The 23636-nt window shown below is 38.3% G+C and overlaps 1 protein-coding gene across 4 annotated transcripts in view; it reads left to right on the top strand.

Moving 5' to 3' along the window:
- tcf12 (transcription factor 12) overlaps positions 1 to 23636 on the top strand; it is an 85886-nt gene that overhangs the window by 23425 nt on the left and 38825 nt on the right. For all 4 annotated transcript variants that reach the window (XM_008405386.2, XM_017304012.1, XM_008405387.2 and 1 more), the window contains exons 5-8: positions 2491 to 2593; positions 19539 to 19600; positions 22331 to 22463; positions 23230 to 23282. In XM_008405386.2, the coding sequence (XP_008403608.1) occupies positions 2491 to 2593; positions 19539 to 19600; positions 22331 to 22463; positions 23230 to 23282 (351 nt within the window). The remainder of the gene's footprint in view (positions 1 to 2490; positions 2594 to 19538; positions 19601 to 22330; positions 22464 to 23229; positions 23283 to 23636) is intronic.

Raw genomic sequence — 23636 nt, 5'->3', positions numbered from 1 at the left:
TATGTTCAATACCAGGAGAATTTTACCTTAAATTATTTGCACAAATCGATTAGATATTGCAAAATTTATAAATGATGATGACAAAACTTCGATTTAGTCAATGTAATAATTTAAACTGACACGTGAAGCTCAAGCTGGTTAAACGGACATTAAAAAGGACACTGATGTGTAATCCATAATTCAATTTAATCCGTGTTATTTTTAACATTGCCTGTTTTTACAAAAAACGAAGGAAAGAAAGAAGAATGGTGTAAAATATTTAATGTCAAAGTACAATAACATGTTCAATGCTTCTTCTGAGCAGTCCAACAATAAGATCCACCAAACAACACAGCAAGAAAAATGCAAGAATGAGATTTAATAAACATTATACTCCACTTATTTAGTGGCTGTCCTAACAGCTAATAGTGATGTCAAAACTTTGTTGCTATGGATTTTGTAATTGGCTTGACCTTTCCCCTTAAGGTGAACTTTCACACTTCTGGCTCTACGGTTGTCTGCTGATGACGGCAGACAAGTTTTTCTCTTATGCCTCTGGGTGAACCATGTGACGCGGCTCCTCGTGTTTGTCATATTTTAAAAATATTACATTTCAGTTTTACCCGTGTTGTATGTTCTCGTCTCTTATTGCAGAGGGTAAAGCTTCTGTTTGCTACTGGCTTTACATGCAAACCGTCTGGATGCAGCACTCAGAGCTTTGCGTCCTTTAAAGTGAGGTTTTAATTAACATTAAGATAATCTAGTTTGGATTTTTGGTAATCAATTAAATGCTTCAAAAAACACCCCAAAAACCAAAAACGATAATAATTTAACTGGTATACTTTGCAAGAAAATAAACAAGATTATTATGTCGAGTCAGTTGTCTGTATTATGTTTTGCTGTAATTATCAGGTGCTGGTTTTCCTGCTGAGGCTTTGCTTGTTTCAAAATATCCTCTAACTTTAAAGAGCAACTAACCCCTAAATTGTCTAAATAGTTTTTTTTTTTAAGGTTTCATTCTTCATGTTTATAATTTTTATGTTATAGTGTAAATTGGTTTAGTTCTGTAATAGTTTGCTTAAAACCATAAAAAATGTTAAAACTGTCCAAGATGCACAAAGACGGAAATAAAAGTTTGTCAGAAGTAAAAGTTAATTTAGAGGTTAACTGGATGACAACTAAAGCCAAACTTTACAAACTTCTGGTGTGTGATGTATGTAGTCTCTTTGGTCAATTAATAATTTGTGCTGCACTGAAAACTAAATATTTTTGAACACTCAGATGTCGATCTCAAGAGGACAAAACCGTTTCATCAGTGAAGCTTAAAGTATATTTTGAACCAAAACATGCAACACTTTCCTTGTTGACTCCCATTGATGAGTCCTTGGTGTGCCAATCTCAAATATAGTTTCTCACTACATCGGTCTTATCTGAAGTGCAATTTTACAAATTTACTTGACCAACCATGGGTTTCATGGAGATAAGCCCTTTTATTACCTTCTGGTAATAAAATCTGACTCCTCTGAAGGAAAATGAAATAAGGGCTCACCTTCTAATTTAATTCACAAAACTCGCTCGTTGTTTTGCAGTTGAAAAGATGAAATGTTTTTCACTTCCTTCATTCAGCGGTGTGTGTGTGCGCCAGTCTTTGTGCATGTGTGTGTATTAGTTTGCTTGAGCTTCTCACGGGGCTGTTGTTGTTATTGAGTCGGTTCATGGTGTGATTAACAGAGTGTGCAGGCTGGCAGGAGCACAATAGGGAATCCCTCGACGCAGCACAACACTTCGTTGCCTTTGAAATTACTCCATCACCATCCGCTCACAAAAAAAGATGGATAATAAGATTTACTTTTTTTTTTACCCCATGTTGAATGCAAAGACTATAAGTTGGTGAAAAAAAAAAAAAAAAAAAGGAGCTCTATAGAAATGCAAGCGTAGCGCTGCTTGGTCCGTCTGGTGAAAGTTAATGTAGTTTTGGAAGATGCGTTCGACTGGAGGATTTTCACAGGGTTTGGGATTAACTCTGTAACGAAGCATCTTTTATTACATGGGACCCCAAGTTCTCCAGGACCACACTGTGACCGATATTTAGACCTAAGCCCCAGATGCTGATATCTGTCATGAAAAGGCTGCGTGAAACTGCAGGAGAAAAAGGCAATTTTTATAAGCTGCAGGTGTCAGGAAACATCGTCTGTGTTTTCCCCCTTTCAGTAAACAACAGTGTCTCCTGATCCGCACAGAACGCGGCACAAATACGTAGGGCTCAAAAAAATAGTTGTTTTATTGTTTTTATTATCGTTTATTTAGATTGAATAATCTCAAATAAAATACATGAAATAAAAGTGTTGAATGCCATTAAGGTGAGCTGTAACCAGCTAATCCTAATATTTGTATTTTTTTCTGGAGGATTATCCAGATTGCTTATTGACATTAATGACCAGATGTGTTCTCCTTTTACTGCTCACTGAAGTTGCTCAATATTGTGAATAATACTCTGATCTCCTTCCCCAGGGTTTTGCAGACAGCCCTCATTACGGCGATCATATGAGTGACAGCCGATTAGTGTCCCATGAAGAATTGTCCCCAACACCTTTTATGAACTCAAACATAATTGGTAAGTAAGCAACTCCTCTTAAATCAGCCCTCACATGCCCTTTGGTGTTGGACTGTAAAACAAATTGGTCTGACTGATGTGCAAGACGCACGGTGCATCTGGAGGTGGAAATGCTGAAAGCCTTGCTTGGGTACAAGACGGTATTTCCCCCCCTCTCTCTTTTCTTCATCTCCCTCTCCCTCCTTCTGTGATGACCCTCCCCCAGGGTAGGAGTCACACCATCAGTATAGCTTTCCGTCAGACGAAGCTCTGTCCGAAACATGAAATTTGCCATCAGCTTCCGCTGTGTGTAGGGTTAACACTTGATTTAAGCACCTTCATTTTATATCATGATTTTTTTTGTGATATTCAGTTAAGGTTTCAGAAAATACTGCATGTAGCCACCATCTAATTTTATTTTGTAAATACGATTACCATATTTTTCGGACTATAAGCCGCTACTATTCCCCCACGCCTTGAACCATGTGGCTTGCAGCCCGGTGCGGCTTTTCTGTGGATTTTTCTTCAACCACCCTGGGGCGCTTTAGCAGGAAGTGGAATTGGAAGTCAAAATTGGAAATCAAAGAAGAAAGTGGTGATTTTCATTTAGAACAAGCACATACTAGCAGAAGGCATGACGGAGAAATGTTTTCAAACTCATACCCCCTCATCATGGAAACAACACGAAGACGTTCATATGATGCAGCTTTTAAGTTGAAGCCTATCGATCTGGCAGGACAGGAGGGAAACCGAGCTGCTGCATGTAAACTCTGCGTGAACGAAAACATGGTTCTTCATGGGAGACGAAGGGCTGCGTCCTTAATAGCAGATTTATTAAGGAAATTGAGAGCGTCAGACATACCAGCAGCTTATAGCCCGGTGCGGCTTACATATGTACATTTCCAGTTTAAAAAAAAAATCTTTTCTAGATGCGATTTATAGTGAGACCTGAGTGGTAAGATGCGCTCTATAGTCCAGAAAATACAGTACATAAATACAATTATAAATTAGATTTTGTTTATATTTTATGAAGTTTTAACATTGCTGCCAAGCTGTTTATCAAAACTACCATCATGTTCCATTCACCAGGCTCTGGATAATGCACTTTTCAACCTCAACATATTTTCTGTTTTAGCTCTGAACAAAATCATTAGACAGCTTCTCCCCCTCTTTGCACGTTATTACTGAGTGGCAACATGCGCTGACATTACAGCAATTAAAAGCTGTATGTTGCTGGGCGTCCAGCGTCATTGTGATGTGTAACCACTTGACACTTTTATGGCTAACTACGTCTCAGCTCATTATATGATGGCCCTGAAGACTGGTTTTCAAGCACAGTGATTAGTTCACAAATGGCTGCTGCTGAATTGAACTAAAATGTTATCTCTCTTGTAATTGATCACGTGGCTGCTTCAGCTGTGCCTCTAATATGCTCTACAGCAGCAGGTTATAGATGCGATCTGTTGCTGCGATATGTCAGTTCTCGACAGCATGATTGTAAACTTTGTATTGCCGTTTCTTATCTCAGGCTCAGAAGTCTGCAGTCTTATTGAATTGTTTTCCAGAGTAAGATCCGAGACTTGCATAAATCATGTTTTTTTTTTTTCCCTGTGTTCTCATTAAACTAAGCTTGAAAGGTTATTTCTCAGCAGTGCTTCTGGCAGCACAGTCATGCAGTATAAAGATGCCGTTATACTGCTTGGTAGGTTGTGTTTCAAGCAACAGTTTGTGTTACCACAGAAGAAGTGAAACCTTCATTTAGTGGGTCCTTTTTAAACTTTTAAAGTAATTGCTTTAAATCTGGAAGCATCTGTGTGTGTTGCAGACTTTACTGGAGTGAGCTGTTGATTCAGATGTTTGTCAGCCCGCTTACCACATCCAGCATCAATTATTCAGGAAAAAATAAAAGAGCTTTGGAAAATGTCCACTGACAGGCAAAACTGAGGCCGGTTACGCAAACCTCTTAGGGATACTTCATACTTCCTGCCTCTTACTCAGAGTATCCTTCCTGGTTGGAAGTCCCCAATACAAACCTAAAAGACTGGTCTACGTAATGTGAAGTTTATCAGCCTGCTAGATCATAAATGGCCTTTGTTTTTAAAAATACGACTCTGAATGGAAAATTCCTCTGGGAAAAAATGCAAAAACAACCTGATGAGATTTTGTAATTGTTTCAGCTATTTCTTACTTCTTGCTCACTACATAGAAGTTACAAGCAGTGGATAATTAGCTTATAAGGATTTCTGTTGTTCCAAAATAAAGTGGTTATTTTTGCATCATGTTATGCATAATGTGCATTAAAAAGTTATCAGGAGAGATTCTTTTAATTCAGTATCCAGTGGTGACGCCGGTCTCTCAGCAGGCCTGGAAGTAAGAACAAATCATGAATCTTTTCTCCACCTACATTTGCGACAAACCTCTTACTGGTTTGCTCTGTGTACACTGCAAACTACCTGGTAGGTGGCAGCCGCAATGTCCATGTACACAGAACATCACAAGGAGTCTTAGTCACCGCTACATGAAACTCTGTGACTCAGCTGGTCGTAACAATGATAAACATGCTACTCCTGATGCTTTAGAGCTTTTCTCAAGGAGATTTGCGACAGGTTTTGTATATTTATACTCAGTCATCACACATGTACTCACATTATCTAATTGTAAGTGATTCACCAGTTGTTTTTCTTAAAGGACTGGGACATTTCTAAGGACTGTAACTCGCAGAATGGTGAAGTTGTGCTAGAAATAATATTTTTGGATCCAGCAGAAAAGTAAGGAATTTCAAGATTATGTCCATTTATGCATCAAAACATTTGTCTCATTCTTTTATCTGATCTTTATTTAGCTTAGAAAGGCTGAAAATTGTGAATATAGTCATTTCTTTTTGACGCTTTGGGAATAAAATGTCTTGACTTGCTGATCACAGACGAGAACAAATCAGGGGATAATTAGCTCTCTAACTGATTAATTGGTGGATATCTAGTAATTATATCTAGTAATTATTAATATTATAATTTATCCTGTCAACATAAGTAACATTTACTGCTCTGGCTCATTAATTGACAGCCAGACAGTTGATTCCCAACTAGAACAATTCTTCTGTTGTTTCGTCCATATAAACCTCTAGTTCTGTAATGCCCCAGTTAAGTAAAAAAAAAAAAAGCACAAGATTTAATTTGAATACAGCCATTACCTGTGTGGCATATTAAAAGTCAGAGGACAGAAAATTGTAAAAGTAGTTTTATCAGTGTTTCACTCGAGGTCTTCTGTAGGTCCTAGTGGGTGTTTGGCCTCGATTTCCTTGTTCTAATTATTTAGCCGCAGGGATGGCCAAGTGTTCGTAGTACTGACAAGAAATGGTTACATCTGATTACCCGCTGAGAGTTTTTTCTGGTGGTGTCGGCTTGAAATGGGGAAGTCAGTGGGGAAGGCTCATTTCAGGCAATCTGGGCAATTACCTCAGGCAATGAGCTACACCTGACAGAGCTGCTCATTTAACTAATTTATATTGTGAGCGTAACCCACTGCTCGTAGCTTATGCCGTTAGATTTCTGTTTTTACTCAAGATCAGAGACGATTTGATTTTAAAGTCGTTATGAAGGACTGAAGCGGCTCTAAGCTATCGTTAGTTACAGGTGTGATTAGACTGTAGAAAATAAGACAACAGTAAATTGGTTAGAGTCTCTAAGGCTCTCAAAGTCTAAAATAAGAGTTAACTTCAATTCAACATCTGTATTTCTTACAACTGTCTCTTTATTATTTGTCACTTCTGGTAGGGCTGGGCAAGTAATTGATTTTACCAATTAATCAAATTTTTGGCTTTCAAGGATAACATTTTTGGAAATCTGGATTTCTTTCCGCTTATGGATCCCGTTGAGTTTCTGTAGTTCACAGTGATGTCAGCACGACCAAAGCCAATCATCTTGTTTGACAAGCAAGTTTTACAACTGTTATTCATTTAGACATTAAATATTAAAGTGAGGCTACAATTCTTTGTTTTAAATTATGATGATAATGTCATAATGTTACAAGAACAAAATAATTTTATGAACCCAACACAAAAATTAACAAAAAATGAAAATGAGGAATTTTAAACATCCCTTAGTTATTCTTTACCGATAAGGAAATACTTCATTTTTTTAACACATCAGTATGAAATTATCATCAGTAGCACGATCTTGAACCAAATGACTGAGTTTATTTTGAAGAAAACAGCACAGGCTCAGCTGGTCATGTCAGACCTTGATAACTCATTGATAAACCTGGGCATTTTTCTTATTAAAGCAGTTTTTTCTTGTAATTTTAAGATGTTCTTGTAAAATTGTGTCTTTATTCCACAAATATTCTGGCTGTATATTTACGTAATTAAACACAAATTCTCGTAGCCTGGCTCTAGTACTCTGTCGGAGAACGTACAGAAGGGACAATTGAAATAAAAGCTACTTTTTTCTGTCATTTGTAATTTAATTCTTTTAGAAAAGAAAGCAAGAAAAAAACGGTTAAAATCGGTCATCAGTTCTGGTATGAAAAGATCTGATGTTTTATTTGTAATCCATATCGCCCAGTTCTACTTTCTAGATTGAAACATGCAGGCTGTCCATGCTCAAAAACGTTCTGCACTAAGATCTGAACAATCCCTCCTTCTTTTTTGTTCATAAATTCAAATCAACAACTTTATCCTGCATCGTTGAAAAACTAAGTGAGTTCTTAGCTCTGGAGGTTTTCACGTCCGTTCTCTCCTGCCATGTGCCTCGGGGCGTGACATCACAACTGCTGAGTCGTCGTTTAATACTCACGTTTCTCTGTCCTGCTTCATATCTACGGTTCATACGGCTTTAGTCTTGCATAAAAGCTAATCAGCTTACAGCGGTGTCATCGACGCATGCATACAGCCGCATGCATACAGCCGCATGCAGATGCCCTGCAGACAAACACGTGTGACCTTAAGAAGACTACCTGACTGGCATGGCTTAATTTAGAAGCTGACTCATTAAAGTTTGTCACAGCCACTGATTTACATTGGACCTTACAAGCTGGGACTGTATTTGTAGTTTCAAAGAGTCCATGTTTTAGTTTATTACACCAATGATGATTAAACACAGGAACCACTGCATGTAGTAGGTCTTTTCTGTCTCCATATAATAATTATTTTATCGCAATAACTGCAAATTATGCATAAACACAAAAGGTTTTTTGCTTCCCGAGGCACTTCAGTGCAGTACAGTGCAGCAGGATTCCTCAGCTGATGCTGCTGCTTTACTGAGCTGATTTATTTTTGACTGCTATTTATCAAATACTTCCAATGTGTGCTGATGTGCTGGTTCATGTAAACAACAAACTGAGGCTACAGAAAAGCACCGGGAACATTCGGACAGAAAAGGTAAATCTAATTTTAGACTGTTTTTGTGTAGGTAGGGTTTGAAATTGAATGTGCATAAAAATGCCAGCTGAAGTATCTGATCTTTAAAGACTAAACTGACAACTGTTCCTTTTTAATTGTTGTATTATAATACACAACAATCTGGTCTCAAATATTTGCACCAATTAGTTCTGAGGAATTATATTTACATTTATTTATAGGAAAGCTTACCTACCCTACAATTTGTGTTTGCAAACATGGGATTTCTTTATATGAAACATTTGTGTCTGTGGCGTTTTCTTTTAAAAGTAATAAAAAAAGACATTGATTCTGCACTGTGCACCGGCCAGCCCTTTGCAGATTCTCCTCTCTCCTTTTTCTTTTCCACTTAATTGATCCCTAAAGCTCTGCACGAGGTGTCAAATCCCACATCATACTGGCATCCCCAGTGTGTTTTTACTGGGGCAGGTGTCATCTGCTAATGCTTTGTCTCACGGGAGAACATCCCCAGACCCAGGCTGTGATTGTGGCCAGGTGCTGTTCAGGTGTGCACTCAGTTTGCAGAGCAGCGTGGGTCACAGGTGCTGCCAGCGCTGCATCCTTTTACCTCGCTGCTGTTCATACCCACACACACGTACGCTCTGCAGGCCTTCAGGACATAATGTAGTGGCAACACACACTGATAATGTGAGTCTGCAGATATATACGCATTTATCAGAACTGCATTGATCACAATGGATCGATTATTGATAATTTAGTAATCAATTGGAGTGTACAGAATCTAAAACACAAACTACAAATATATACGTTTTGCATCTAAGATTAAAAAATATGCTTTTCTCAGACCTCCTCTAGTGGCAAAGTGTTCAGTGCTTCACCTGTTTCAGATTTGGTAACAAACATCTTTTACTAACAACCTTTTGCTCCTGTTATTAGTCGATTAATCCCAAAAAATTAACCAATTAAATAAATCAGTTGCTGAAAATTTCTTGGATTTAAGAGTAAAGGAGATCAGGCTTTCTCCATTGCTGCTCCTATCCTCTGGAACAATCACTTATTTTTATTTGTTGGCATTTAATTGAGGCCTGGTACTGTAACCTTTCTGTTGTGATGTTTTATTTTCATTTTATTTACTTATTATTATTAGTATTATTTTTATAAATCATGCAAATGATGATTATTGAGCTTGTTTTAATTTATCATGCGATTCATTGATTTATTGTTTATTGTATTTATTGGTACATATTGGGCTTATGTACCAATTGTTTCTGTCTGATTAAACGGTCAAAATAATCAATAGAACAATCGATTACTAAAATAATTAAATATATATGTGCGTGTGTGTGTGTGTAGTGTTCACACAGGCGCCATGTAAGATGGGATGTGTGCTGAGCAAATGAGATGTATGCAGCACTGTTTAGTTGCTGTAGCCGTTCATTATGCAGAGCTGCTGGGTGTGCTTATCTGTTACTGTGGTCAGTGAAGCGTGAAGAGCTGAAGATGAGCTGAAAGGGCAAAAATCCCCATTTCTCCTTCCCCGTGCTGCCCGTGCTTCCCACATCCCGCGCCGCCTCCATGCTTCCCTCGGCCCGTCTCGGCCCCGCCCCGCCCCTGTCTCCCGTCCTCGGGTCCTGGCCCCCAGCGTGAGGCTGGCGAGGCTGACCAGCTGTAGAGGATCAGCTGTATACTGAGTAATACCCCAAGGGCCGCCTTTCTAAAGAGGATGGAGGAGCAGCAGTGGTATAGCCAAGTTGTGATGACATAACCAGTCTTTCAGGAAGCAGCTGCAAGGATCAGAATATAAAACATTAGAATAATTGGAAAATGCAGTTTGTTTGAGTTTCTTCTCAATGTACTTTTAAACTTTTCTAAAGGAAAGACAGATTCCTAGGAAAGGTCAGCCATCTTTGTTAGATTTTTGTAGGTAGTTGCATATATATGTCTGAAGATGTTGGAAGAAGAGTTTAATTTCTTTCTTCAAAGAACTTTTCTGCTGATGGGGCTTATAAAAAAAGGTTCAGCTAAACCTAATATCTGCTTCAGAGACAGGCTGTGCTTCTACCTCCAATAGCTACGTCTTTCTTCCTCTAACCCTCCCTGTTTCCTCCCTCACTTCATGCTGCCTGCAGCTGCGGCCAGTGTTGCTGCTGGAGCTCATATAATACAAGTTCAATACGAACAGAGAATTATTCATAGCTCAGATTAGCAGTGGACTCGGTATTCTTAAATTTAGTCTAACATTTTTGGATGCTCTTTCCATATTAACAGTTTATTTTGCATTTACTTTAAAAGATTTAACAAAATACTTGAGCACATCTGGTATCCACAGATAATTAAAGTTGGTCTTTCAATGAGTCTAATTAAATTATATTATTATTGAAGTGTTCTGTAGTTTCAGTTTTGAACCACTTCAAAACTGAAAAGAGAGCAATCTATTTCAAATATTCATTACTTTTAATTTTGTTTGTCAGAAAATGTGATTACATGAAACCAATACAAGATGGTTTTAAATGCACAAAGCCTAATTTGGTCTGCACAAACATGGGGAAGATGTTGACTTCGCCCAGCAGATGGTCATTGATACGCTTCACAAGCACAGTAAGTCATAAGAAGCAATTACTAAACTCTGGTTGTTTAGATATATTACAACTTTATTCCTGTATTATTTTGACTTTATTATCCACTTTATTCACACTTCAGTCTAATAAATTAAGCAAAGTTTTTGTAACTCAGAGAAAGGATGATTAAAGTAAAAGCCAGTTTTTGAAAAATGTTTGTAATTTATTTTTTTTTAGAAAAGAAAGCATTAATTTTTATTTAGTTAGTCAGAAATTGTATCTGTTATGAAGAAAATCTTTTTTTAAAAGTTTTTGTTGGCTCTATAGTGGCCTTTATTTGAAAGTAGTTCGACAGGAAAGGGGGCAATGAGAGAGGGGGAAGACATGCAGCAAATGTCACCAGGCCAGGAATTGAACCTGCAACCACCCGCCACGAGGACCAAGGCCTCAATACGTGGGTTGTACTTTGCTCCTGCGCCACCACAACACCCAACTGTTATGAAGAAAATCAGATTTTATTTTTAAGCCATGTCACAAATCCAGCTCAGACAAAGCGGGATGATAAATTTATGGTTAGACGCTCCCTCAAATATTTTTTAAATGGCGTTGAACCTTTAGAAGGTGGGAATGACGTCCTCCCATCAATCTGTCCAAGATGGAAAACAATGAATTTCATAAAGTTTACTGTGTGTGATAAACCAAATGCTGCCTCAGTTGTCACCACTTCGGTCCGTTTGCGTTGCCGAACTTTCTTTCCCAGTACTCTCCGACTCCCACAGCCACCAGTGTTCGTCCTCCTGTGTACATGCTTTGTGTACTGGCAAGCAAAATACTAGCTAATGTTCCCCTCCCCTCTTTTTCCTCTGTAGTGGATTGTGATTGGATAATGAAATGCAAACATTTGTTTCGCCTTTACTCCCACTTGACGATGCCTGACATTTTCTCCTACGCTGGCATAGCCCCGACAGTGTAAAGTGTGGGAAGTGAAGAGAGAAGAACGTCTCTGTGAGACTTTAATGCCAAGGATATGGGGGTGGTTAGGTAGATTTTTTTTATTTTTTTTTATCAACTTAAAACCAGCAAGACTGTCTTCTATGGTTGCTCTAGTTTTTGCTCTCCTACTATGCCATCCCCACATAGAGAGATCATCAAAAGTTTCCCCCCTTCTGGCTGGTTGGATGTTTTATTTAGTGCAGCCGTGTGCTCTTAAACTGCAGACCGCTCAGGGTTTGTGGGGGATTTCGTGTAAGAAAATATGCCCACAGTGCTGTGAGTCGAATCAGCATTCCTAACCCATGTGTGCATCCTTCCTCGTCCTTCACCTCTCTTTAGCTCTCCGTTGTTTTGCTGCTCAACAGTTGTTTGGCATCTAATACCAAACATTGACTCATTCTTTGATGTTGCATGCCGTCCTGATTCTAACAGCCAACAGGGAGACATTTCTGCAGCTTGTTAAACACGCTCTGTTTCTTTCTTTTTTTTTCCTCCTTATTCTTCCTTTAAAGCAATCTCAAAACTTGACAGGGACGATGGCACTGAGCTCGTGAGATGCAGGAGAGCGTGTTCCGGCGGCGGCATCCGTTACGGAGCTGGCGCTCGAATGTTGGGAGACGTTATTAGGGAGCTCATCGCCTTTCTCCTCTGAGAGAATGGATGCGTGATTATGAAGTCATCAGCTTTGAACCAGCGTGGCTACAGAGGAGCGCCCCTCCGCGCGGGTCCTCGGGGTGCCATTGATTGGTGACCATGTGTTTGTGCCTGATAGACTGTGAAATGGTGTGTTGCTGCACGGCTGTGTCACACCTGCGTCCCACCGAAGTGATTGATTGGTTTGGTCATGTGGAATGTTCCCATCTGGTCCACAGTAATGCATTTTTTTCCTCGTTTGTGAATAACAAGCACCGGCGGGAGAGCTGTTGGGATCGGAAAACGGCAAAGGCCAAGCGAAAACATTTTCCCCTGTCCACCTCCCCCGTTTTTTTTCCCCTCCTTCTTTTTACAGAGTTAGAAAAAATTCAAATAGACCGAGCCGTGGCACCTGATAATCCTGGGAGGGGATAAACACAATCAGGAAATCCACTTTTCCTCTCTCTCTCTCTCCCTCTCTCTCTCTCCTGTGTTGCGATGGATTTTAGGAGAAAATAAACAGTTTAGCTCCAGATACTGAAAACCGTATTTACCAAAATGTTGGATGTATGTGATTTTGCTGATTGCGCCATCTTGTTTTGATTAGTAGCCTGATTTATAAAAGCGGTGGCGTTTATTTCCCCATGAGCCTAATGTGTTATCCTCTTTCTTATTCCTGTGTTCTTCCCAGTTTGATTTCTCTTAATCCCAGTCCCTTGCCTTTAATTGATCTATTCATTTCACCTAATGGCTAATTACACATCAAGCTGCATGAGCAGATACATTCATCATCCTCGTACGTAATAATCAGTGACATTTCAACAAAGAAAAAAATAAATAAATATGCAAATAAGAACTCATTAACATTTGCTCTTGCTGCTTTGAATAATGTCACATGCTGAGAGGGATGTACGCAGAAATTGATGTCGAGCTCAGGGCAGGAGAGCCATGTTTCCTTGGTGTTTTGTTGCTCCGTCGTGCTCCTCTATCCCACTGTTGTTCCTAATACCGAGCTGCAAACATTCTTCCGACAGGCAGGGAGGAAGCTGATATGATCCAGCGCCCCTCCGCCCCCTTATTTCCTCATCCGTGCCGCTGACCTAACCTCTAACCCAGCCAGCTTTTACTTACAGTGGAGGAAAAAAAAGAAAACCCGAGGGGAAGCATCAAACGGCTTTGACAGAATGGATGTACACAAACTCCTAAAAGGGAAACAAAAGGAGGCATGTTAAAAGGTGTGATGAAAAGGCGAATGAGTGAGTGTACGTCTGATGTGTTCCCGTGCCGTCTCTGGTTGCCAGAGGAATGTATTAGTAACCATGGAGCCTCCTGTCTAATTTTACTTCCAACGCAGCCAGACGGGCCGAATCCTGAACTTTATACACTGGAGAACTCCCTGCTCTTCATATTCCAATCTTTTCCATGGATTCACAGCTCCTTGTGATTGAGTGCTAAAAAGTTTTCTCTTGTTTATGTTTTGCGTCCCGTAATGATCTAATTATAGGAATAATGTTTTGCAGTAATGTGCCATGAATCTCATCAGACTGGAACATAAGCCCCAGACATCAACACCAAACACATAGTTAATCAGCAAAAAAGAAAACGAGTGAGCTGGTGCATGGTGAAGTACATTTGGTTTCGACATTAACTGCATGCAGCCATTCAGTATCTCATGTTTGTTTTCACGGTCTTGGCTTTCCTGGGAGCAAGGAAAATACACTCATTTCTTCTGGATGGAAAAATAAGCCCTTGGAATGCATCTGAGAGGCAGTGAAGCACGCTCACTAATTGGCTAAGTTTTGTGGCAATGGTTTTGAATTGATCCCGGCGGACGGTGAGGTCACCGCTGCTCACATGATCAAAATAAAGAGCTAAATGGAGCATCATGCTGCGCTGCTCTGCTGCTCTTTGATCAGTAAGAATGTGATCTATGAGGAACCGACCAGCTTGACTTTTTATCCGGAAGGATTTCATCTAAAACAATTGTTGTTAATTCAATGCTGATGGTCAACGTGGCTTTTCTGGACACAAGGTTGTCTAATCTGATCGTCTATGCTCTGTTTTCTGTGAAATCAAATTCAAATCAGACCAAAAGCTTTTGATGATCACAGGGGTGTTGAAGTCAGTTTGATTTTGGGCCAAATCAAAAATCTGAATGTTCTTGAAGGCTCGGTTGTGCCAGAATGTATTGCTGGAACCCATTAAATTGTTAAAATATCAATAAATCTGTCTGTTTCAGCATTCAGTAAGCGTTTCTTAAAATGAAATAATATTGAACATCTTTTCACACTGATTTTGTATCCAGGATTTTCTACCACAGATTTTGTGGTGGTAATTTAGAAATATTTGTAAGGGTTTTTCTTTTTTTTACAAATTTTTTGCTAATGTATGATTTTAAATGTGACTTTTTATTAATTGCTGCATCAATCACGGTCTATAGCTCAACATCAAGTAAGGCTGAGCTATCAGTCACTTAAACTCAGTATGTTTGGCCAATTTTGAGAAAAAAGTTTTAGTAAAATCAGAAAAAAAATGTGGGGATCTGTATGCAATTTAGAGTCCGGACGGCCACATAAAAAGCTTGGCCCGCAGAAGTTTGACACGTGTGATAGAGGGTTGACACAGTGCAAAAATATAAACTTGACACTGAGTAAAATATGCAATAGTCAATGTCGTTTTTGATGCTGCAGAACCATTTTTTGATTGCGTACGACTCGAATATCAAGAAAATATTATTTCAAACAGCAGATAAACTGACAAATCCAGAAAATAAGATATTTAGGCATTTATACTGGGCTATAAACACCAAAAAGAATATTATAAACACAACTTTCTTGTCATGTAGGATGGTAATTAATTTTTTCTTGCATTTCTTCGATTCAGTTTTGCTCTCAACAGAGTTGTTTCCCACCCAGTTCTATACTTGCTGCATATTATATTTAGCTCATAATAAAGTGCTGTTTACATCTCTACGACACGGTGGTGAACATGGACTCCCTTCTGCAGTGAGATGCCTCGCAAGCAAGCTCACACCTTCACACCTTTGAGTGATATGCTAATTATCAGGCTCACAGAGCGTTTTCATCTGAACTCATGAAATCTTTTCCCCTCATGAGATTACGTTTTCATTTGAACACGGACATACTAAGCGATGGTAGGCCTCGTACAATTTATGTGATTGATTACGGCTGCAGTAATTAAAGCGTTTTAATCATGGTAGTTTCCGTATTATCTGTCCATTCCTGATGTTTTAAGGACGACAGTGAATTTTACTTCCCGTCAGCGCCCGCTCGCAGTTTAATTAATAGTTGTGTGGCAGAAAAAGAAAAACACATGCTCGGTTCCTCGTAGGGCCGAACAAATAGGAGAGACGTAATAATAACAATATTAGTGTTGCTCTTGTGATGCTGTGATCTCACACGGGCCCGTTCAGAGGAGGGAAAACAGAACAAGCCTGCAACACATGTGAACAGACACGTTCTGCTTTTAGCTCCTCTTCCCTTACAGCATAAACAACCCACTCTTAATGAGCTGATTCCAACCTGAACATTTAAATTGTTTAACATTTAGCTTCAAACATTTTGTTTTTGCCAAGCGCCGTTTATCATGGTGACCTATTTTGCTCACCGTGAGTTACAGCAGCTGAGCATCAGACAGGAGATTGTGTCACTGCGAGATATTTTATTCAGCTAATTTAGGCTCTCTGCTTTGGAAGTGACCAAGCCAGCAGTATGCTCCACTTGATGTATCACTTTGTTCTACTTTACTCCTGCAGCATGAACATACATTCTCCTGAAATTTGTGTGCAGATTTCTGTAAATCTTCGTAAGCAGGCGGATGAAACAGACAAATTTAAACATGAAATTATAAGAACTTGGCATGAAAAGTGGAGAGAAACCTTACTGGGTTTTTCTTCTTCTTCAGGACTTATTTTCTTTGGTGATCTTTGTAAATGTTTTGGGGATCGGAGCGCTGATGAATCCATTTTTCTTAGTGGTTGATTCATGAGAAATTTAGCATGAACAGACTCAGATTTGTGAGATTCAGCAGTCTGTCTGCCATGCCATTTTTCCCCACCCTGGCATTTATTACAAAGATCTGCACTAATCTAAAGCAGCTGTTAAAAGAAATGATTTTATGTGATTTATTTCATTTGAGAAAACAGTTGAAAAGCTTTCCATTAATAACAGAATCAAAGTTAACTAAACAAAGGCTTTATGATTTTTATTTTTTGATTATTTAAGGCCATACAGCTGAACAGATGGTTGCCAGATTTAAAAGTTTTGCATTACTTCAGGTATTAAGTTCTTGAAAGATGTGATGTTAAAACACATGAGCTTACTTGATAAAGATATTTTGGCTGTCTTTATCAAGCATAAAGATGCGTGATAATCTTTATCATGCATAAAGATAGCCAAAATACATTTTTAAAAATCACTTCTTCTTTCTTATTTTGTTCTTGGTTGTGCATGCACACGTTTTCTCTGTCCTGCTTGTTTTCTTGTTTTTAAAAGCAGTTTGAAATGAGTAAAAATGTAAATGATACTGTGCTAGGATGGCGTTGTGTTGAAGACGGCGGTCACACCCAGCTGGCTCTAATCTGAGCTGAAAGGAAACCTGGCGCTGCTGTAGCGTTCACTCAGCTCCATCTGAAGTGATGAGCTTCACGTTAAAGCCAAAGGGATCAGATTAGATTATCTGAAAAGCTAAACTTCTTACCCGGGTTGACTGTTGAAATTAGCAATTTGTGGAAATTAGCAATGGATAAATTGAAAATGTTTTTTTTTTTTACCGAGAGCCGAACATTGAAATCTAAGCAGATAATTTATTTATTTTTTACTCTGCTGTGATTGAAGAACAAAAGACAAATTTGAGTCTTACAGTTAAACCCAAGTCCATTTATGCCAATTACATTTAGATTTAAAATGATTTTCAGTCAAGCAGTCAGTTTATTTCTTTTCGGAAATGAAAAAGGCATTTTGCAAAAGATCGTAAAACAATATATTTCTGTGAGGATCAGTTTTAAAAATGTGTACTGACTTAAAGATGCCAAATAATATGTGTCTCAATAATCAGTTAAATCCATTTTCTGAACAGCTTTTTGCATGTTGACAGGTGCTTTTGGCTTTTTGGTTAGCTCAACTCTTTCATAAAAACTTCTCCTAATTCCCTAAACAGATTCTAATGCCTGTCTAAAGCCAGTAAAATACTAACCACTCATAAAGTTGTTTTGCACAACCCTTTTTTAGAGTATTGAGTCATCTCTTTAATTTAGACTTGAACTGTGTCAAACTAATTTCCCAAATTTTATACAGCCAAGCTTGTTCTTCTTTAACAAGGCATTTTTTAAAGTTGAGATCTGAACTGCTGCTTTATTGCATTAGCTTGTAGTCGGTGTCTGTGTTTTCACATCTGTCTGCTCGCTGGGCCTGAATTACAACAACGTCCATCAATTATTCATATCAAAACCAGTGTGTGTGACAAAACACATGCTGGCAATGAATATTTAACTCTTGCACTTGAGCAGACCTCGTTTCTAAAGAATAAAAAATGATTCTTACTGGACCACTTTTACATATCAGACGGAAAGTAAAGAAATTGAAATTCTCGTCACAGGAGACGTTTCATCATCCTGCCATTATGGTGAACGTTGGTGGTAACCGACAACTTAATCCTATTTCCTTTCGCAAGAGCAATGGCTCAGAACAGTATCGCATTATTGTTGGAGGAGAAGCAGCTTTGCCAGTTAAACCATCTTCCCTGATTTCCTCAGCTTCCTGCGTCCCCGGAGACGGTGTGCACAGATGCAGAACAACTGTCTCCTTCAGGAGTGCTCAGATAAGCACAAGTGGATTCTCTTAGATGTACCTGTGTTCACCTGCCCTGGTGGAAACGGGGCTCAGATCAGTCACTGTGGAACAAAAGATCCAGGCTATCCATGTTTTTTAACACACATAAAAAATAAAATAAATTACCACGTCCCCAGAGAACGCAGAGTTTAGTTCCAGGGTTTGTGTCTGTGCTTGTAATATTTGGAAGTCTGACAAAAAATAATGCATGATGGTGTTAAAGTTATTCATCTTTCTCCCCGAGGAGCTCTCATTTGTTTATTTGTTTGTTTTTCTAGGGGAGTAAAACTGCTGAGTTTGGATGTTGTGATGTGTGTGATTCATGTATTTTCTGCGCTCAGATTTTTATTTCTCCCCTGACGGCTGCTTGCTAGCTCTCCGTTAAGCCATGCAGACTGGATGTGACACTGATCGAAGGACTCTGACAATTGTTACTCTCTCAATTAATTCACTGAAAACATCCTTTGCATGCTGACAGCACCATGAGCCATTGCACTTCTGCTGAAGGATGAGATTTTTTTTTTGTTGCATGCATTTGATTATTTTTAGTATATTTATGCTATATATATATGTGATGTAAAGGAGAAAAAGCTGAGTTCACTTTAATGTGATTTATACATTTGGCAGAAAACTTTCCTGTCAGACTGGGAGATTTGTCTCCAAAGTAAAGAACAGAAATGTATCATTAAATCCATTAATGGCATTTTTTCTTTCTTTTCAGTTTTTATCAGCTAAAGATCTAATATGTGGGAATAATTGAACTATTTCAATAATTTAAACGGTGAGACTCGTATATCTTAAAATGCAAAATTTCATTTTTCAAAAAAGTAGAATACCACACAAAGTTTGCAACAGAAATGTTACGTTAAAAATCAATTATTAGCATTAATTGAGTTCAATCATTTCTATTCTGATGATTAACATTTTTGAAGGAGTTTTCATATTCCATTTTGTTTACGGTTTCGGTGGCAAGTGCTTCTTTTATTTCCATTTTATTTATTATTTTTTGTTGTCTTTTATTTTTGGATGTTTTAAAAATCTTCCAGTTCCAATGCCAAGTGTTCTTTACAAAATTAAAGATTATTGGTCTTTGACAGGGTGCGCGTACATTTTATGCTATTATCAATAAATCACTTGAAAATGGTCTCAATAAAAAAACAATATTATAGTTTATTGGGATAATTACTGGGACAATTTATCCCCCAGTAAAATTTGTTATTGTGACAACAATCACAGGCTGTCCAGTAAAAGCGATTGACAAAACAAGCCAGAAAAGAGTTTTTATCCAGGGAAAATGAGAGAAATGACAGAGAAAACTGCGGCCTTCAGACGGTTGTTGATCAGAGCCCAGCTGATGTTGTTCCACTTCGTAAGGCCAAGTCCAAGGTCAGCGCCGCTCTGTACCAGGACTTTTCAGAGCACTTCATAATCCCCTCTTCTGAAAAGTTTTACAGAGAACCAGCAGGACCCGGTACCTGCCCACACTGCCAGAAGTACTAAAGACCGAGCTTGACGACGGTGCTGCCATTGTGCAAAACCCCATTCAGATTTTATTTCCATCCTTTGTGTTGTTGCAGGTAAAACTGAGAGGGCTTCGTTTCTTGGCTATGGGAGGGATCCTGGAGCAGCTGGTTGCCAGGTAGGTTTCATTGACAAAAACACAATACTACGAAGAAAACTCTTTAAATCAAGTGAGATTTTTTACTCTTCGCTGTTGTGGGTTGTCTGTGCAGAGAAAACAACTGAAGGTGGTAAATCTCAGAACATTAAAGTCTGTTGTAAACAAACTCAGTGATGAGTCAGATATTGTTACAGCTCCTCTTATAAAAACTGAGCAGTTTGGTAAAAAAGAGTTGCTCTTCTGTTACTGCTGCAAACTGGAAGTCATTACTTCTTCCTAATAAGTCAAATTTAGTAGAAGAATTTAGCAAAGAAATTTCAGGTAAATAATTTGTAGCTTTTTTTGTTAAACAGGTGACAGGCAATTTGTTCAGAAGCCCAAACATGGTTTATTTTGAGAGAGAGTAAAATCAAATGAACTTAATCTGCAAACTCATTGTGATAGCAATATTGGTTATAATCAAACCTAGTTTTCTGGACACCGACAGATAATGACGCTTAATAACTTTTGTTATTAAGCGTCTACATATTTGTAGACAAAAATGTGAAAAGAAGGTTACTAGGATTGCTTTTACAACAAGATATTCATAAGTACAGCTTTAAATCAGCTATAAACTCCCTCAAGCTGCAGGTTATGTGTGATATTTACAGCCTTGTTAATCAAGTTGCCTTGCTTAATATAGTTGAATATAATTGATGGTATGAATTAACTCAAAGCATGAACAGGAAGGTAGCACTAATGATCTAAAATTTGTTAAAGGTTTTGTTTTTGACAGAAACTGAAATGTTTGGCCTTCATTTGAGTTTTTCACCAAAGAAAGTTTTTGTTTTTATAACTTAAGATAACTTGTGTTTACCTAACAGCTCACAGCAACATGAGTTGTATTTAAACATTTGCTTGCTACAGTTGAAGTAATACATAATTTGTTTGTACTTCCTCTGTGAGTTTGTTTGGTCCAGATGGATGAACAGTAAACACCAATTTAATCAGGCTCTCTTCAACTTGTTTTTTTTCTTTTGTTTGATTTATTTTTTATTTATTTGGCTTGTGTTGTTTTCTCCTACCGTAATAAAACTCGTATATCTGCTGAGTTCTTGGCAGAGCTGGAAGAAGAGCGCACTCTCCTAATCTGTCGTATATCACTTCACTAAAACTGTTTCTGTTTGGCTTCCTTCCATGTCGGGTTTTCTATGATACATCTGAGAATTTTTCTTTTGCCACAGAGTCTCACACAAAACTCAGCTTTTGCATGTTTATGCTCTTCCTAGCGATGAAAATTTTACTCCTGGTTTCTCCTCTTCTGTTGCCTTTCTCTCTGTGAGGTGAACAGTTTGCTGGTAATTGTATTAAATTTTAATTCACAGGAATTTGGAGAGAGATAATTTACATTTTGTTCAGCTGAAAGTCCAGAAGAGCAAATCTGGAGATTCCTCTCTGTCCTTGAACCTTGAAACAAAGATTTTGTTGAAACCTGAATTTTTTGTCGTTGTTTTTTTAAATATTTTTTCACACCAGGTTGTGTTTGCAAACCTAAGAATCTGGATCCTATTTTGTCATGTTTCAACTACAAACTTTATTATATTTATTGGAATTTTATGGTTCAAAAATCAGTTTTAGATTAAATTTGTGATCTCCATTTTTTTCAGCCCACCAGAGTAAATACATTGTTGAATCGCTTTTAAAATTACAGCTGTAAATTTTTGAGTGGTATGGGTTATGTTCCCCCATTGTTCTTTGCAAAATTTCTCAGGATGAACCAGATTGGAAGCCTGTTGGCATCAATGTCTCAGGTGTTGCCACAAAATAAAAATGGGATTTTCTCTGGACTTCATCTGAACCACTGATATGTTTATGTGTTTTTTATGTAAATCTTCCTATTGGAATCTGAACCTCCCACTCAGCTACAGGTTTCTTCCTGGGCTGGCCTGCGTTTATCTGCATTCATTCATATTCCTGTAACTTGTGACCCCAAAGCATGATGCTGCCATTACCATGTTGATTTCTGAACTCTTCCTGAGTTAAAACATTAGTTTTGTTGTTTCTGAATGAACATGAACTTGTTTTCTTTGCATTATTTGAGGCCTAAAAGCACTGCATCTTTTTTGTTATTTTGACCATTTCTCATTTTCTGCAAATGAATACAAAATTTTTGCTTGCTGTATCGGAGACATGCTGTCAGTAGTTGATAGAATAAAAGAACAATGTTCATTTTACTCAAACATTTACCTATAAAGAGTAAAATTGGAGAAACTGATCACTTTAAGTGGTCTCTTAATTTTCTCCAGGGCTGTATTATCCCAATAAAATTCAATGAAACCTGTTGTAATATGACAACTTGTGAATTAGCTAAATATGAATGCCCTCGCAAGACACTTTTTCTTTAAAAAGCGTTATTAAAATAAAAGCCTTGCCTTTGAGGTGTGTGTAATCACCGTGTCAGTGCTCGGCCGACTCGGCACGCTTAGCCTGTTTTCCAGCCAACTACTACAGATCACTCTGAATAGTACTTATTCCTATGATCCTGACTCTCTACAGCAGATTAGTCTGATTAGACCAAGCCTTTAAATGGACACTTAACCCAATTTGTTGAGGCTCAACAGGGGGTCAAATATATTCGTGGCATCATGACGTAGAGATGCTTTAAAAGCTGCTGTTATGGTTGAATTTCTTTTGGTCTTTGTAATTCTATAAGTATCTATAATTATGCGTTACTTATGTTATTGTCGTTGTGTTTTCTTTACCTTTCAGGCGTCTCTCAGGCCAGATGCAGCTCTGACTAGTCCCAGTTCTGTGACTACGTCGGGGAAATCCACTGCTCCGTTTTACTCCTTCAATGCAGCCAATCCCAGAAGACGTTCTCTGCAAGACGCTCCACCCATCGGTTAGTCGTAACGACTTCAAAGAAACCTCCGAAATGTCTCGTAGAAGAACATAAAGCAGATTTTAGAATAATATTTAAAGTTTCCGAGGCAGCGAAGGTTCTTCTAATGTACACAATCTTGAAGTCTGGAGCTTTTAAAATGTTTCTTATTTATTCCACTACTGGTGTAGAGAAGTGTTTATCAACGCACTGCGCTGAGGGATGCATGTACAGTAAATCTCAGTGCCCTGGTTTACAAGCAGGCAGCTGTGTAAAGCTGTAAAAAGCACTGCTACCTTTTATAGCTGCAGTGATTGATAAATTACTGTTGAGGCTTATCAAACACACAGAGGAAAATCTTTAGAAAATTACAAAGTAAAGCTAAAAATAGACCCTTAAAATAGCATAGAAAGCTATGTAAATAATGTGTTTCAGGATATTTAATATGGCCAAAAAATATCTGTTTGCTATTTTCCAGAATAAGGAGAGGGAAAGATTAGTTTCAAAATGTTTAAAAACTTCATTTTCTGAAAGTTATGTGCATGTTGTTAGCTTAGTTTAAGCTCTACCCACATTTTTCTGTCGGACAGAGATCAGAACATGTAGATAAATCAATCCTCTCTGGTCCACGTTACTGTTGTATGTAATGTAAAGAAAGTGTCTTGTTTGTTCTTGTTACAGTCATAATGCATCGGTAGTAATGCAAAACAAGTTTTGTTTTCCAGTTGTTTTTACTTCTTTTTTGTTTTGCTTTTAAATGAATCTGTGCGCTTTCATCTTTTCACAGATCCACTACAAACAAAAAAGGTTCGCAAGGTCCCTCCTGGCCTGCCTTCATCTGTGAGTGGAAGATCATCTACCTCTCATATAAATAGATCTCACAGTGAGCCTACCTGAGCAAACACACACACTTCTTTTACTGCTCTCCCTTTCCACGCATGTACACAAAGAGCCGACTTGACATCCGCTCCGCACTTCAGGAAATTTTGTCTTGTTTGTTCGCTTTGTTTGACGGTGACACCTCAGGGATGTTTGTTGTTTGCGTTCTTGTTGTTTAATCTTAACATGCAAAGGTCTCTGTTGGAAACACCCTTTTCTGTATTTATTTAGCTTTTTTGTGCAGGCTTACATGCATCTGTGTGTGTGTGTGTGTGTGTGTGTGTGCGCGTGTGTGTGTGTGTGTGTGTGTGTGTG

The sequence above is a fragment of the Poecilia reticulata genome, linkage group LG3 (genome assembly GCF_000633615.1).
Source record: "Poecilia reticulata strain Guanapo linkage group LG3, Guppy_female_1.0+MT, whole genome shotgun sequence".
NCBI lineage: Eukaryota > Metazoa > Chordata > Actinopteri > Cyprinodontiformes > Poeciliidae > Poecilia > Poecilia reticulata.
Note: the sequence above shows the minus strand (reverse complement) of the source record. Positions and strands in the feature narration are given on the sequence as shown.